The sequence below is a fragment of the Heptranchias perlo genome, chromosome 6 (genome assembly GCF_035084215.1).
Source record: "Heptranchias perlo isolate sHepPer1 chromosome 6, sHepPer1.hap1, whole genome shotgun sequence".
NCBI classification, from domain to species: Eukaryota; Metazoa; Chordata; class Chondrichthyes; order Hexanchiformes; family Hexanchidae; genus Heptranchias; species Heptranchias perlo.
In genome coordinates, this window is record NC_090330.1 from 41,295,129 (window position 1) to 41,309,337 (window position 14,209).

General features: G+C 41.3%; 1 protein-coding gene across 2 annotated transcripts in view; it reads right to left on the bottom strand.

The window, feature by feature from the left end:
- The window catches only part of LOC137322935 (LIM and senescent cell antigen-like-containing domain protein 1), a 134,960-nt gene extending 125,652 nt beyond the window's left edge, over positions 1 to 9,308 (bottom strand). Inside the window, exon 1 of one of the 2 annotated variants that reach the window (XM_067986176.1) lies at positions 9,078 to 9,308. In XM_067986176.1, coding sequence (XP_067842277.1) covers positions 9,078 to 9,106 — 29 coding nt within the window. In that variant the 5' untranslated portion in view covers positions 9,107 to 9,308. The remainder of the gene's footprint in view (positions 1 to 9,077) is intronic. The other variant, XM_067986179.1, reaches the window with a different exon arrangement.
- Between the last annotated feature and the right edge of the window lie 4,901 nt (positions 9,309 to 14,209).

A 14,209-nucleotide genomic window follows, 5' to 3' on the forward strand; every position in this document is an offset into this window, starting at 1 on the left:
ATCTGGATATTCACTCCATGGTTATTCACTCTATGAAGAATTTCCCAACGACAGTTCTAAATTTGTCTTTTATTTGTTTGAACCCATGTTCCCTTGGAGTAATTTTCCAGATCTACCTTTTCTACACCATTTATCTTCTATACCTCTAAGATTACCTCCATTTAATGCTGAAAAGCCCAAGTTTTTCTTGTCTCTGCTTATACTCAGGACTGTCCTCTAGGGATCAATCTTCACTGAACTACCTCCAAGGCTTGAAGGTCTCCTCTGTGTTATGGTAACTAGAGCTGAATGCAGTATTTGAGGTGTGGTCTGAGCAGAGCACCATGCAGTTTGAGCACAACATCTGATTTGTACTCTAATGATTTGGCTTTATAGTTCAATATTCCATTTGTTTTGTTGATTGCTGCTCTGCACTGGTTGGACAACACTGAGCATAGACTCTAGTGAAACCCCTAGGTCGCCCTCAATTTTGCTCAGCTCATTTTGTAATTCTCTAGTTGCCTCTTCATAATCAACTATCCCTCGGCACAGGCACAATGGGTCAAATAGCCTCTTTCTGTGCTGTATGATTCTATTCTATTATTCCTCTTAATTGGCTATCATCTGCAAATTCACTAATTTGCATTCAGTTTTTAAATCCAAGTCATTAGTGTAAGTTAAGGGACCTAATGCCGGTCCCTGGAGCAGCCTACATACTCTCACTGACAGAACTCCTCAAATGATTACTTGTTGCCTTCTATCTTAATAAAATTTGCAAATGGGTAAGAAATTGATCTTGAATCTCTATTCCTTTGAGCTTAACAATAGCCTATCAAGCAAAACCTTGTCAAATGCCTTTTGGAAATCTAGATGCACCATGTCATAGGGCTTTGCAAAGTCCACTTGAGACGTCAATTTCTCAAAAAAAGAGGGTGGTCAGGTAGGATCTTCCCCCTTCTGCTTCTTACTCGATTATTGTACAGATAATTCAAGTTTATGCCTGATGATCAACCCCATTATTGTATCTGCTATTTAAGTAAGGCTAATTGGGGTTGTATTTTCTGGAGTTTCGAAGGTTAAGGGGTGATCTGATCGAAGTTTATAAGATATTAAGGGGAACAGATAGGGTGGATAGAGAGAAACTATTTCCGCTGGTTGGAGATTCTGGGAGTAGGGGGCACAGTCTAAAAATTAGAGCCAGACCTTTCAGGAGTGAGATTAGAAAACATTTCTACACACAAAGGGTGGTAGAAGTTTGGAACTCTCTTCCGCAAACGGCAATTGATACTAGCTCAATTGCTAACTTTAAATCTGAGATAGCTTTTTGGCAATCAAAGGTATTAAGGGATATGGGCTAAAGACAGGTCTATGGAGTTAGATCACAGATCAGCCATGATCTTATCAAATGGCGGAGCAGGCACGAGGGGCTGAATGGCCTACTCCTGTTCCTATGGTCTACAGTTGTTTATAGCTGCTCTGTCGCTCTATTGAAATTGCACTTATGTCCAATGACTCCCTCATAGCTGCCAATACCTCATCTCATTTCATCTGAGTTCTCCTAAGTGCCATCTATTCCTGGGGATTTTGTTGTTTCTAATCTTTTTAGCCTGTCTAAGACATCGATCTTCATTATACTTATTTAAAACAGGCATGTTCGTAATACCGTTCCTAGTGAATAGTTGGAGGAATAAATCATTTGGTACATTGACAATTTTGTACTCCTCTTTGGTTTCAGTTCTGTTAGCATCTTTGAAGGTTCTCAATTCCTCTCTAACTGCCCGCTCAGTTACAATATTGACTTACTGAAACTGTGGCTTTTCCAAGTCTTTCTTTGCTCCTCCAACACCAGGAAAACAGTTACCACCATCACTGTTTATCTCATTACAATCTTAACACTACAGCATTTGTTTTATGGATTTTTTTGGAATCATTCATAATTGAATTTCCCAAAAGACGGTTCCATAAATAAGTCACAGAAAAATAAAACATTGAAGAACAAGTTAATTTATTTTAGATAAAGGGTAAATGAGACATGAATAGAATGCAAGTTTCTGCCGATGTGAACTACATAAATACAAATATTACAAAGCACAAAGAAAATCCCCTGTACAACATGTCATTTCCAACCCAAAGCAATGCTGAGCACACAATCTCCACTGCAGTTGCTTTATAATAACTTTAATGGACTCCAGCAAGATCATGATTGCTACATTTCGCAACAAACTAATACCATGCTGTTTTGCTCCTCAAAAAGTTCACAAAGAACCATAATGGCAGGACCAAACCCTGAACTTGTGATGGTAGGACCACAATAATGGCCACTGTTCAGACACCATCATGGAATGCTGGAAATGTCTTGTTTATTGCCTTGCTGACAATTAGGTTATTGTTCACTTAAAATTCTGAAAAATTTAAGAAAGCACACAAAGTGCTCCTCAAATTCTTTTTAGAATGAATGATTACACAAGTTGTATCTTCAATTTCTAGAAAGATAGAATTGAAAAGCAAAGAAGCTATGTTCAACTTGTATAGAACCTTGGTTAAACCACACTTGGAGTACTGTGAACTGTTCTGGTCACCATATTATAAAAAGGATATGGGGGAAGGTGCAAAAACAATTCAAAACGATGATACCAGAACTGAGAGGATATCCTTACCAGGAAAGGCTGAACAGGCTGGAGCTCTTTTCTCTAGAAAAGAGAAGACTGAGTGGTGACCTGTTAGAGGTCTTTAAGATAATGAAAGGGTTTGATAGGGTACACAGAGAAAATATTTCCACTTGTGAGGGTGTTCAAAACTAGAGGTCATAAATATAAGACAGTCACTAATAAATCCAATAGGGAATTCAGGAGTAATGTGTTTACCCAGAGTGGTAAGAATGTGGAACACTCTACCACAAGGAGTCATTGAGGCAAATAGCATAGATGCATTTAAGGGGAAGCTAGATAAACACGAGGGGGAAAGGAATAGAACGATATGCTGATAGGATTAGATAAGAGGGGTGGGAGGAGGCTCGTATGGAGCATCAACGCCAGCACAGACAAGTTGGGCCTAATGGTCTGCTTCTGCGCTGTAGACTATGTAACTATGAAATAAAGCAAGAAATTAGTTACCTATTTTAAAATACTTAGATCAATAAAAAAAAATTTCCCCAAAAACTAACCTCAAAGTTTATCTAGTGAGTAGCCAAGCCATGACAATCAGTAGGGTTCCAGTTTTGATCCCCAGTTTGTGCTGAATTGTCAAATCACAGCTGGAATGCCAATAGGAGTATAACAGTTGGCCTCCCATTCCAGATTGTTACCCAATGCTGGAACTGCACATATTGGGCCAGTATAGCATGGGGTTGGCAATGACTCCACAATAAGATAGCCTGCTGTAAGGTTCACACATGAATAATGACAACTTGAGTGAGGTACCAGATGGAACCTGGCTCCTGTATCCCAGCAAGGAATTAATGATTTTAGATGGGGAGGGAAGAAAATGACAACTACCACCAGTATCCTGTGCAGATCAACACTCCAAGCAGCACAGCATCATGTTTTATTCCCCCACAGAAAATAATGATGTGGAGATGCCAGTGCTGGACTGGGGTTGACAACTGTAAACAATTTTACAACACCAAGTTATAGTCCAACGATTTTATTTGAAATTTACAAGCTTTCGGAGGCTTCCTCCTTCCTCAGGTAAATGTCAGGAACTCCTCGAAGCCTACGCATTTATAAATCACAGAACAATACAATCACAGTGTCCCGATTGATAGCCAAGTTCTGCACCCATGAGGACGGCCTCAAACGGGATCTTGGGTTCATGTCATGCTACACGTAAGCCCACCAGCAAACAAAAGCTATCTGTTTTTAATATAACGGGTCATTTGCTGGCTTTCTCTGCCTTCCGGATGTTTCTGCCTCTCTCTCTTTTTTTTTTCTGTTTGTTTTTTTTTGTTGACTGTATATTCGGGGGCTCTGTAGGTAACGCCTCTCTGTCTGAACACTGTGATTGCCTTGGCAACGGGCAGTTGCAAAGACTATCTGTAATCACCATGTATTGTTCTGTGATTTATAAGTGCGTAGGCTTCGAGGAGTTCCTGACATTTACCTGAGGAAGGAGGAAGCCTCCGAAAGCTTGTAAATTTCAAATAAAATCGTTGGACTATAACTTGGTGTTATAAAATTGTTCACAGAAAATAAAGCATCCTTTTTGTCTGTTTGGTGGATAACAGGGTGCAGCCAGACAACGGTAGCAATTACTTTTGTCTCAAAGTTCATGCTAGAGGTTAGAGTGCATTAGGACAATTTTTAAAAGTTGTACTGGCAAGTCAGAATTTTTCCACAACTTACCGTACACTCCAGAATCCTATTTCTGCAAGTGATGCTTACCGCTACATTTAAACTTACGCACTTAAGGGACAGAGTTCTAGAGATGATAGCGACTGGGAGAGTGGAATGGGTTCTTTGAGCACACTTATATTACAGAATCGTTTCTGTTGAAATAGTTTTGGCAATGTGCTGAACTTGTAGGTGCTCAGGAATCAAGCCCATTTACATTATGTGTGGATTTGACAGCACTGGCAACAATGTAGTTGCCTCATGTGTACAGCCTGGACTTCTGCCATAGGAGAAAGCAGCCCCAAGAGGGGCCTAAATTCAGCACAAACAATAAGGGCCAAACGACCTCCCCTTGTGGTAAAAATTCCAAGGTTCTATGCACAGACTAGCGATGTAAAAAAATGGAGTACATCCAAACCAGCTCTGACTGCCATTTTCACCAAGACCCACCCAAATTGTTTGTTTGAAATGGAGTGACATAAACAAGTTAGAGCTTACAGCATTCTATATCACATTGTGACACGCTGGAATCATCTCTATGTCTATCTACAAAAAAAAAAGATGGGACTATATAAATCCGAATTTCTCGAGATGGAACACTGGGTTTTATGGGAAAAGATACAGAATATAAAAGTGTAGAGATTTACCATTATCTCTCAAAAAACTTAGTAAGACCACAGTTGGAGTACTCTGTGTAGTTTTGCGCTCCACATTATAGGAAGGATGTTGAAGCTATAGAGAGGGTATAGTACATATTCACTAGGATGCTGCCTGATACGAGGAAATACAAATATTTCTCCATGACGTGCCTATCTAGCTTCCCCTTAAATGCACCTATGCTATTTGCCTCAACTACTCCTTATGGTAGCACGTTCCACATTCTTACCACTCTTTGGGCAAAGTAGTTTCTCCTGAATTCCCTATTGGATTTATTAGTGACTATATTGATGACCTCTCGTTTTGGACACCCCCTCAAGTGGAAATATTTTCTCGACACCTACCCGTTCATTATCTTAAGAGACCTCGATCAGGTCACCCCTCAGTCTTCTCTTTTCTAGAGAAAAGAGCCGCATCATGTTCAGCCTTTTTTAAAAAAAATTCATTCATGGGATGTGGGCGTCGCTGGCGAGGCCAGCATTTATTGCCCATCCTAAATTGCCCTTGAGAAGGTGGTGGTGAGCCGCCTTCTTGAACCGCTGCAGTCTGTCTGGTGAAGGTTCTCCCACAGTGCTGTTAGGAAGGGAGTTTCAGGATTTTGACCCAGCAACAACGAAGGAACGGCGATATATTTCCAAGTCGGGATGGTGTGACTTGAGGGGAACGTGCAGGTGGTGTTGTTCCCATGTACCTGCTGCTCTTGTCCTTCTAGGTGGTAGAGGTCACGGGTTTGGGAGGTGCTGTCGAAGAAGCCTTGGCAAGTTGCTGCAGTACATCCTGCGGATGGTACACACTGCAGCCACTGTGCGCCGGTGATGAAGGGAGTGAATGTTTAGGGTGGTGGATGGGGTGCCAATCAAGCGGGCTGATTTGTCCTGGATGGTGTCGAGCTTCTTGAGTGTTGTTGGAGCTGCACTCCAGGCAAGTGGAGAGTATTCCATCACATTCCTGACTTGTGCCTTGTAGTTGGTGGAAAGGCTTTGGGGAGTCAGGAGGTGAGTCACTCGCCGCAGAATACCCAGCCTCTGACCTGCTCTTGTAGCCACAGTATTTATATGGCTGGTCCAGTTAAGTTTCTGGATTAAATTCCTAATAGGTATAACCTCTCAGTTCTGGTATCATCATTGTGAATCATTTTTTACACCTTCTCCAATGCCTCCATATCCTATATTATCAAGAGGTGCCTTATAATGCCACTACTCCAATTGAAAAATAGCATTAGCACTCTCAATTACAATAAAAAATTAATCCTCATGTTATGTTAAAAATTCCTACATTATTAGAAGTATCAAATGGAAAGTTAAATCAAGACACAAAGAAAAATGTTGTCTCTTCATTGATTTACAAGTAGAACACAACCTCCCCTCCAAACTCCAGCCTCAAACAACTGAAAAATTTGCAAGCACTCACCATATACATCACTCCACACCAAAATGTTAAGTATACATGAAAATAGCAATGAACTAACATTTACATGCCAACTGTTGAACAGAATACATATTGGGAAATGGTGGTTGACAAAAATAAATCACTTGCACCATACCTAACGTAGGTATTCAAGAGTTATGCAACTGGTGCCACACAACAGTTTATTTTTCTCAACAACTATCTTCTATGTTTTATAATTTCACCAACAACCTTCTGAATAAGAATGTAAAACATTGCAAATGGAGTTAGCATTCTTGCTAACCCACTAGCACTTTATATGTGGGCTGGCTGAGTAACTGCAATTGCATGTTTCCCCCATCTCTAAATGCAGCCTGATCCCATTTTTCAGCAAGCAGGCACAGTGATGGACACAACAGACTCACCATCATATAGGTCACTCCAGCTGAACTGGAGACAGGGTGGATTAGTGGAACAATTCTGTAATTGCTTAAAGATCTTAGGAAAATGCTCTTGGGAGGAATAAGGGCACAGAAAAACCATGTTAAAAATGAAGACAAATAAGGCACATAACTTCATTCAGTTAATGGAAAGAAGCAGACTGCTACAATCTGGTCATGTTTAGCTCCAGAGGGGGATATTCAAAAATAGGCAATCTTCCACAGTGCTTAACACCTTTGATCCTACAGTTCTCAGTAGGAGAGTCATCCAAACACACAGATGTTAATGGTGAAAATTTTGAATCCAGTGCATCAGAATGTTTGCAAATGAAAATGGATTGAAAAACATTTATCCCAGATGATGCAACAACTATTTTATAAACAGGTCTTCCATCGTTAGCGACTCCAGGAAGTTTACCCCTGTGGTTCCCATTGGCTTCCCAAGACCTAAGTGTCAGCAGCTAATGGCCCTAGCACCCCACTAAGTGCAATATAAATTCAGCTTAAGAGTTATCGCTCTTAAAATTTTAATTTTTATAGGTTATTGAAACTCAGCATCCTATTTGACCTCAAGCTGAGCTTCCAACACCATATGCTATCCGCCTACTTCCACCTCCGTAATATTGTTCGTCTCCAACCCTGCCTCACCCCATCTGCCGCTGAAATCCTCATCAATGCTTTTGTTACTTCCAGCCTTGACTATGCTCTCCTGGTTGGCCTCCCATCTTCCACCCTCCATAAACTTAAGCTCATCCAAGACTCTGCTGCTCGTATCCTAACTCGCACCAAGTCCCATTCACACATCAACCCTGTGCTCACTAACCTACATTGGCTCCTGGTCCACCAATGCCTCGATTTAAAAATTCTCATCCTCGTGTTCAAATCCCTCCATGGCCTCGCTCTTCCCTATCTCTGTAGCCTCTTTCAGCCCTACGACCCTCCGAGAACTCTGCATTCCTCCAACTCTGGACTCTTGTGCATCCCCCACTTCCTTCATTGGCAGCCGTCTCGACCGTAAGCTCTGGGATTCTCTCCCTAAACCTCTCCGCCTCTCTCGCCTCCTTTAAGATGCTCCTTAAAACCTACCTTTTTGACCAAGCTTTTGGTCACCTGTCCTAACGTCTCCTCCTTTGGCTTGGTGTCAATTTTTTGTCCGATTATGTTCCTGTGAAGCTCTTGGGGACGTTTCACTATGCTAAAGGCGCTTTATAAATAAGTTGTTGTTGAAACTGAATTCAAAATAAAAATGTTTCTGACAATGATTAAATTGTTTTACTTTAATTTGTTTTTAAGTTTTGTTGTTGCAGTTGTAAGTCATGCTGTGCAAATCATACACGACATTGTTGAAAGTTTAAAAAAGAATTTTAAAAAGAAAATTAGAAATCTTCCTTCACATGGCCACATCCAGACTAAGGTTAACTTTTAAAAATAAATGTTCCATTAGAAAAAAACCTATCCCCTTCCAAAAAACCATCTACTTACTGTTAAACTATTTCTGAAAAGGAAAGAAAGTACTTCAAGAAGCAACAACTCAAAACGGGGCATATCCCAAATTTTAGCCGGAAATGAAAATGATAATACTTATATAGACATGAATTTTTAATTCCAGAGTCTTCACCATGACTACACTGCTAGTAACTCGATGAGTAACTTTTTGGCTCCATCGTGTACTTTTTTCCCTTGTGCTGACATTTCCACACTGCTCTCTCTCTCTCTTCTCCTCCCCCCATCCATCCCGTTACTGAATTTACTTCCTCGTTTACGTCTGTACTTCGGTATAGAAAATAACCGTGTATCTCTCGCCAATGTTCATTGTACTCGAGGGCAGTACCAGTTTAGGCCTCAAGTTACAGAATTTGATATTGTTTGTAGTTTTTTTTTAAATAGTTAATACGACTAATCTGGTATTTTAGGGTGGGGTGAGCCTAAATTCAGCAGCTAAGGCCAACTTTTAGTAATCCCGAGACTACAGAGTTGACAGATTTACTAAAATTAACTTAAAGTTTCGACTAGCAGCTATCGGCAATATAATTTGTAGTTTGATATTAAACAGAAGGAGTTTTCATTCCTTTCGTCTTTTTTTTTAAGAATGAAGAGAACGAAAGTACAAAAAACGAACAAAAAGCACTAAAATGAGTCATCGAGTCGCGCCCAGCACTAATGTTCGCGGGTCGGATGCAGCCTGGATGCGCTCAGATCTTAAAGAAAAGATAACCTCAGGGCAAATGTGAAAATACATCGAGACAGAATGAAAGGTGTTTTTTTTCAATTGGGGTTTTTTTTTTACCTTCCGGTCATTCCTGCGACGGCGAACATTACCCGCTGAAGCGAAAGAGTATTTCAGCGTTTGGTGCCCCCAGCTGTTGCTGCAGCGAGTGGAGTGGGCGATGGGCCGGAGCAATGGCGATGCTGCAGGCTGGAGCTCGCGCTCGGACCTACAATCTGTCAATCACTCACTCTGTCGTTCCCAGGCTGGCTGACTTGCACCGCTCACTGAGTGTATGTATGAATGCGGGAGAAGCCGAGAAACTGCGATTGGCAAATTCATGTGAATATGCGCACCAACAAACACTGGGGGGCGGGGTAGTAATGAGCTAAATCACTAATACATGCACAAGGGGTTATAGAGACGGGGAACGGCAAGGAGCAAGTACCGTGTGTTGCAGATATATATTGGGAAAAGTTGCAGTTTATTATATTGGTTAAACTGACTTGAAGATGAATGATTAACAGAGTAGTATTTGGGAATACAATAATGGATGGTATACAATGTCAGATTATATATTTAATAAAAAGTTAATTATATTTCTGAACACACTAACTGGAATATTTTGGATGTTAAGAACTAAATATTGGGAAGACCGAAGCCATTGTCTTCCGTCCCTGCCACAAACTCCGTTCCCTAGCCACTGACTCTGTCCCTCTCCCTGGCCACTGTCTGAGGCTGAACCAGACCGTTCGCAACCTTGGTGTCCTGTTTAATTCTGAGATGAGCTTCCGACCATGTATCCACTCCGTCACTAAGACCGCCTACTTCCACCTCCATTACATTGCCCGTCTCCGCCCCGCCTCAGCTCATCTGCTGCTGAAACCCTCATCCATGCCTTTGTTACCTCTAGACTTGACTATTCCAATGCTTGCCTCCCATCTTCCACCTTCCATAAACTTGAGCTCATCCAAAACTCTGCTGCCTGTATCCTAACTTGCACCAAGTCCCATTCACCCATCACCCCTGTGCTCGCTGACTTACATTGGATCCCGGTCCGAGAATGCCTCGATTTTAAAATTCTCATCCTTGTTTACAAATCTCTCCATGGCCTCGCCCCTCCCTATCTCTGTAACTTCCTCCAGCCCTACAACCCTCCTCTAATTCTTGTCTCTTGCGCATCCCCGATTTTAATCGTTCCACCATTGGCGGCCGTGCCTTCAGTTGCCTAGGCCCTAAGATCTGGAATTCCCTCCCTAAACTTCTCCACCTCTCTACCTCACTCTCCTCCTTTAAGACACTCCTTAAAAGCTACCTCTTTGACCAAGCTTTTGGTCACCTCCTAATATCTCCTTATCGCTCCTGTGAAGCGCCTTGGGACGTTTTACTATGTTAAAGGCGCTATATAAATGCAAGTTGTATATATAGAAAATGGCAGTCTTAAGCAATGAATAATGATTCTTTGTACAGTAAATTGGTGGTTTGCAGATTATGCCTCCACGCAACCATATGAAGTACATGCAAACCTGGAAATTTTTTTTAAAAACTGACAGACAGCTTCAGAAAAGCTGAAGCACTGTTGAAAAAGCAGACAACTCAAAAGGCTGCCTTAAATGTAGATATGTTGCATGAAAAATGAAATTTCCAACTGACTGTTGGTTCCAAATATTGGATAGTAATCCATAGTTAAAAAATGATGTAATAATGTAAATAAGAGTGAGCTTATGTTTATATCATGACATTACTGAAATAGAAATAAACATGTTAACTCAAATTACATATTCGTGTACATATTTCCTACATTACAACAGTGACTGCAACAACAACAATAACTTGCATTTACATAGCAATTTTAAAGTAGTAAAACATCCCAAGGCACTTCACAGGAACATTATCAAACAAAATTTGACACCGAGCCACATAAGGAGATATTAGGCCAGGTGACCAAAAGCTTGGTCAAAGACTACACTTCAAAAGCACTTCATTGGCAGCAAAGCGCTTTGGGACGTTCTGAGGATGTGAAAGGTGCTATATAAATGCAAGTCTTTTTTCTTTAATATGAAGAATGTAATTAGTCAATAAATTGCAACTAAGGGAATTTTTTTGATATGCTTGCTCAACCCTTAATACCAGAACAGATAAACAAATTTGTTAAACATTTTTACAAATTTCCCTAACTCTAGCTCACCCTGTTCCATTCCTCCTGCCTCTTATTCAAATTCTTTTTGTGTATCACCCTCCCAAGCCCATGCTAACTTTTTCACCAAGATGTCCCTCCTATTCTCCTCTCAGCCTCTGCACTGAGCATCTCTTCATCCTTCATGACATTAACCTACACCTAAATTTACTACCCTCCTTTCCTCTGACTTTTCTGCCCTCCTATTCCCGTTTAATCTCACCCATCACATAAACTCCGCAAGCCCTACTAACAGCCACAATCTCAACCGTGCCATTTCTTGTGGCCTCTCTGCCCTCAATGTCTTGATCACTAATCGGATATTGCAGACCACTTCCTCATCTCTTTTACCATATAACCATAGAATCATAGAAGTTTACAACATGGAAACAGGCCCTTCGGCCCAACATGTCCATGTCGCCCAGTTTATACCACTAAGCTAGTCCCAATTGCCTGCACTCGGCCCATATCCCTCTATACCCATCTTACCCATGTAACTGTCCAAATGCTTTTAAAAGACAAAATTGTACCCGCCTCTACTACTGCCTCTGGCAGCTTGTTCCAGACACTCACCACCCTTTGAGTGAAAAAATTGCCCCTCTGGACCCTTTTGTATCTCTCCCCTCTCACCTTAAATCTATGCCCCCTCATTATAGACTCCCCTACCTTTGGGAAAAGATTTTGACTATCGACCTTATCTATGCCCCTCATTATTTTATAGACTTCTATAAGATCACCCCGAGATCACCTTTCTCCCCTGCAGTCCCACTACTCTTACCATCGAACCAAAAAAATTTTGCCGCTAGGGATCTGCTTAAATGTCCCCTCTCTGATTTTGATGCCCAAATTCTCTCCAAATCACTCACCATCTCGCACTCCTGCCATTCCCTCTGGTATAGTCTCCATTTTTCTTCCTCCAAATCAGTGGACTGTAAACTTGAGTGCACCTGGCACACATCTGGTCTAGTCAATCATCATAATATTTGGCTAGATCACATCAAGTATTATTGTGCCCCTCTCTTTAGCCAAAACGAGCCACAACTCCTGGATCATCCTTGAGGGAAAGGACAACTCCATAACTCCTTTTCTTCAGAGCTAACCATCCTCTCCACTCTCAGTGCAGAATTCATAGATTTCTCCATTTCTGAGATTGAGACCATCTGTGCAGATGCCTCTGCCAATCACTACGTCCTCTTTCTCTCCCCTGCTTCTGACCTTCTGCTGTCCCCCACCCACTCTAGCCTTGATCCTCCATCACTGCAGTTTGCCCCATCTTCTCTATTTGCTCATCTCTTCTATGAGACCAACTACTTGCACCCTATTTCCACCTGCGCAACATTTCCTACCTCCGTCCTCACTTTAGCCTTTCTGCTGTTGAAACCCTTATTCATGCTTTTGTCACCTCTAGATTATTCCAATACTCTTCTTTCTGGCCTCATCATCCACAAGCTCCAATTTGTACAAAATCAAGCCACTTATATCCTGTACTACACTAAGTCGTGTCCACTCATCACCTCAGTCTTCACTGACCTACAATGGCTCCCTGGCCCCCAAGTATTACATTTAAGTTCCTCGTCCTCGCATTCAACAATGCTGAAAAATATCCAGTACTACCGTGTGGATCGTTTTGCAAGCTAGACATTTTAACTCATTTGTGACTTTATGAATTTCAGCCACCTCTCCTGCCCTGATTCAAGTCCTGTCCTGCTGAGAGCACGCACATTAAAATAGGATTGCAGTGACTAATGAAGTGGCTGCACCAACGATGGGAACCAGAAGTTTACATGGGGTTGGCTCCATGCTAATTTAGAAGCACTAACGCAAATAGTGGTCCAAAACGTTATGTCCGCAAAAACGTAGATGGTTGGCATATTTTGCAACCATTGATGCAACTTTTTTTTCAGTATGTTCTGCCCCCATGTTACTTAAGCACTGTAATCCGCAAGAGCTGCATATTATGACCATTTGGCTCATCCAAGATCCTTCCATTAGAAACCTACGATCTCTCATCATAGTGTCTAACTGCTTATTCAGTGGTTCCAGAATTTTTGCATTCACTATCCTACTTGGAAAACCATTCTAGTATTAATCACTCTTTGTGTGAAGAAGTGTTCCTTGACACCAGTCCTGAACTTGCCTTCAGTCCTGAACTTGCCTTTTACCAGTTTGAACCTATGCCTCCTTCTCCTGCAGTCATGGCTCAACTTGAAATAGTACCAGGATGAACCTTTTATAGTATCTTGTATACCTCTAGAAGATCCGTCCAAGGCTGAAGAATCCAAGTATCACTAATATTTTCTCATAACTCAGGTCTCTGATACAGGAATAAGCCTCTTGTCCCTTCTTTGCAATGCTTTTAGGACTTGTAAAATTCCTTGTGCTTCACTGACCTTAACTGAACACAGTATCCAAGGTTCATCCTGACCAGAGCATTCTGATTCAACATTATGGCCTCAAATATATCCTCTATTGATTTGTCACTGTAACTCAGCATTCTGTTGGCTGTTAATTGCTTATCTGCAATGACTGATATGGCCAGTGTTGAGTCTACTCCCAGATCTTTCAGCCTCTTTCCTAGCTGAGTTTACAACACTCATTAAGTATGTCCTCATTTTTTCCCTAATTTGTAAGAACATGCACTTAATTTGAATTTTAGCTGTAATTCCTTAGCTGCTTCACCAGACTCGAATGCCTCCCCCCATCCCAGTTTAGTATCATCTGCAAATATGAGCAAATACTTTGCATTTCTGAATCCAGATCAGTTATGTAGATTAGAATCTCTAGGCTCCAATCTCTGGTACATTCCACTTAGTACATTTCCCTAGCCCAATATCACTCCCTTAACTAGGACCTGCAGCTTCCTCTCTTTGTTAATTTCTTATCACCTCCAAGATTCACCTAGGGCACCCACTGCATTAAACTTGTGTAGCAGCCTTTCATGTGAAACTTTATCAAAGGCTTTCTGAAAGTCTAGGTATATCATACGGCTTTGAAATATCCACTTGGGATATTACTTCCTCAAAAAGTTAAAGAGGTC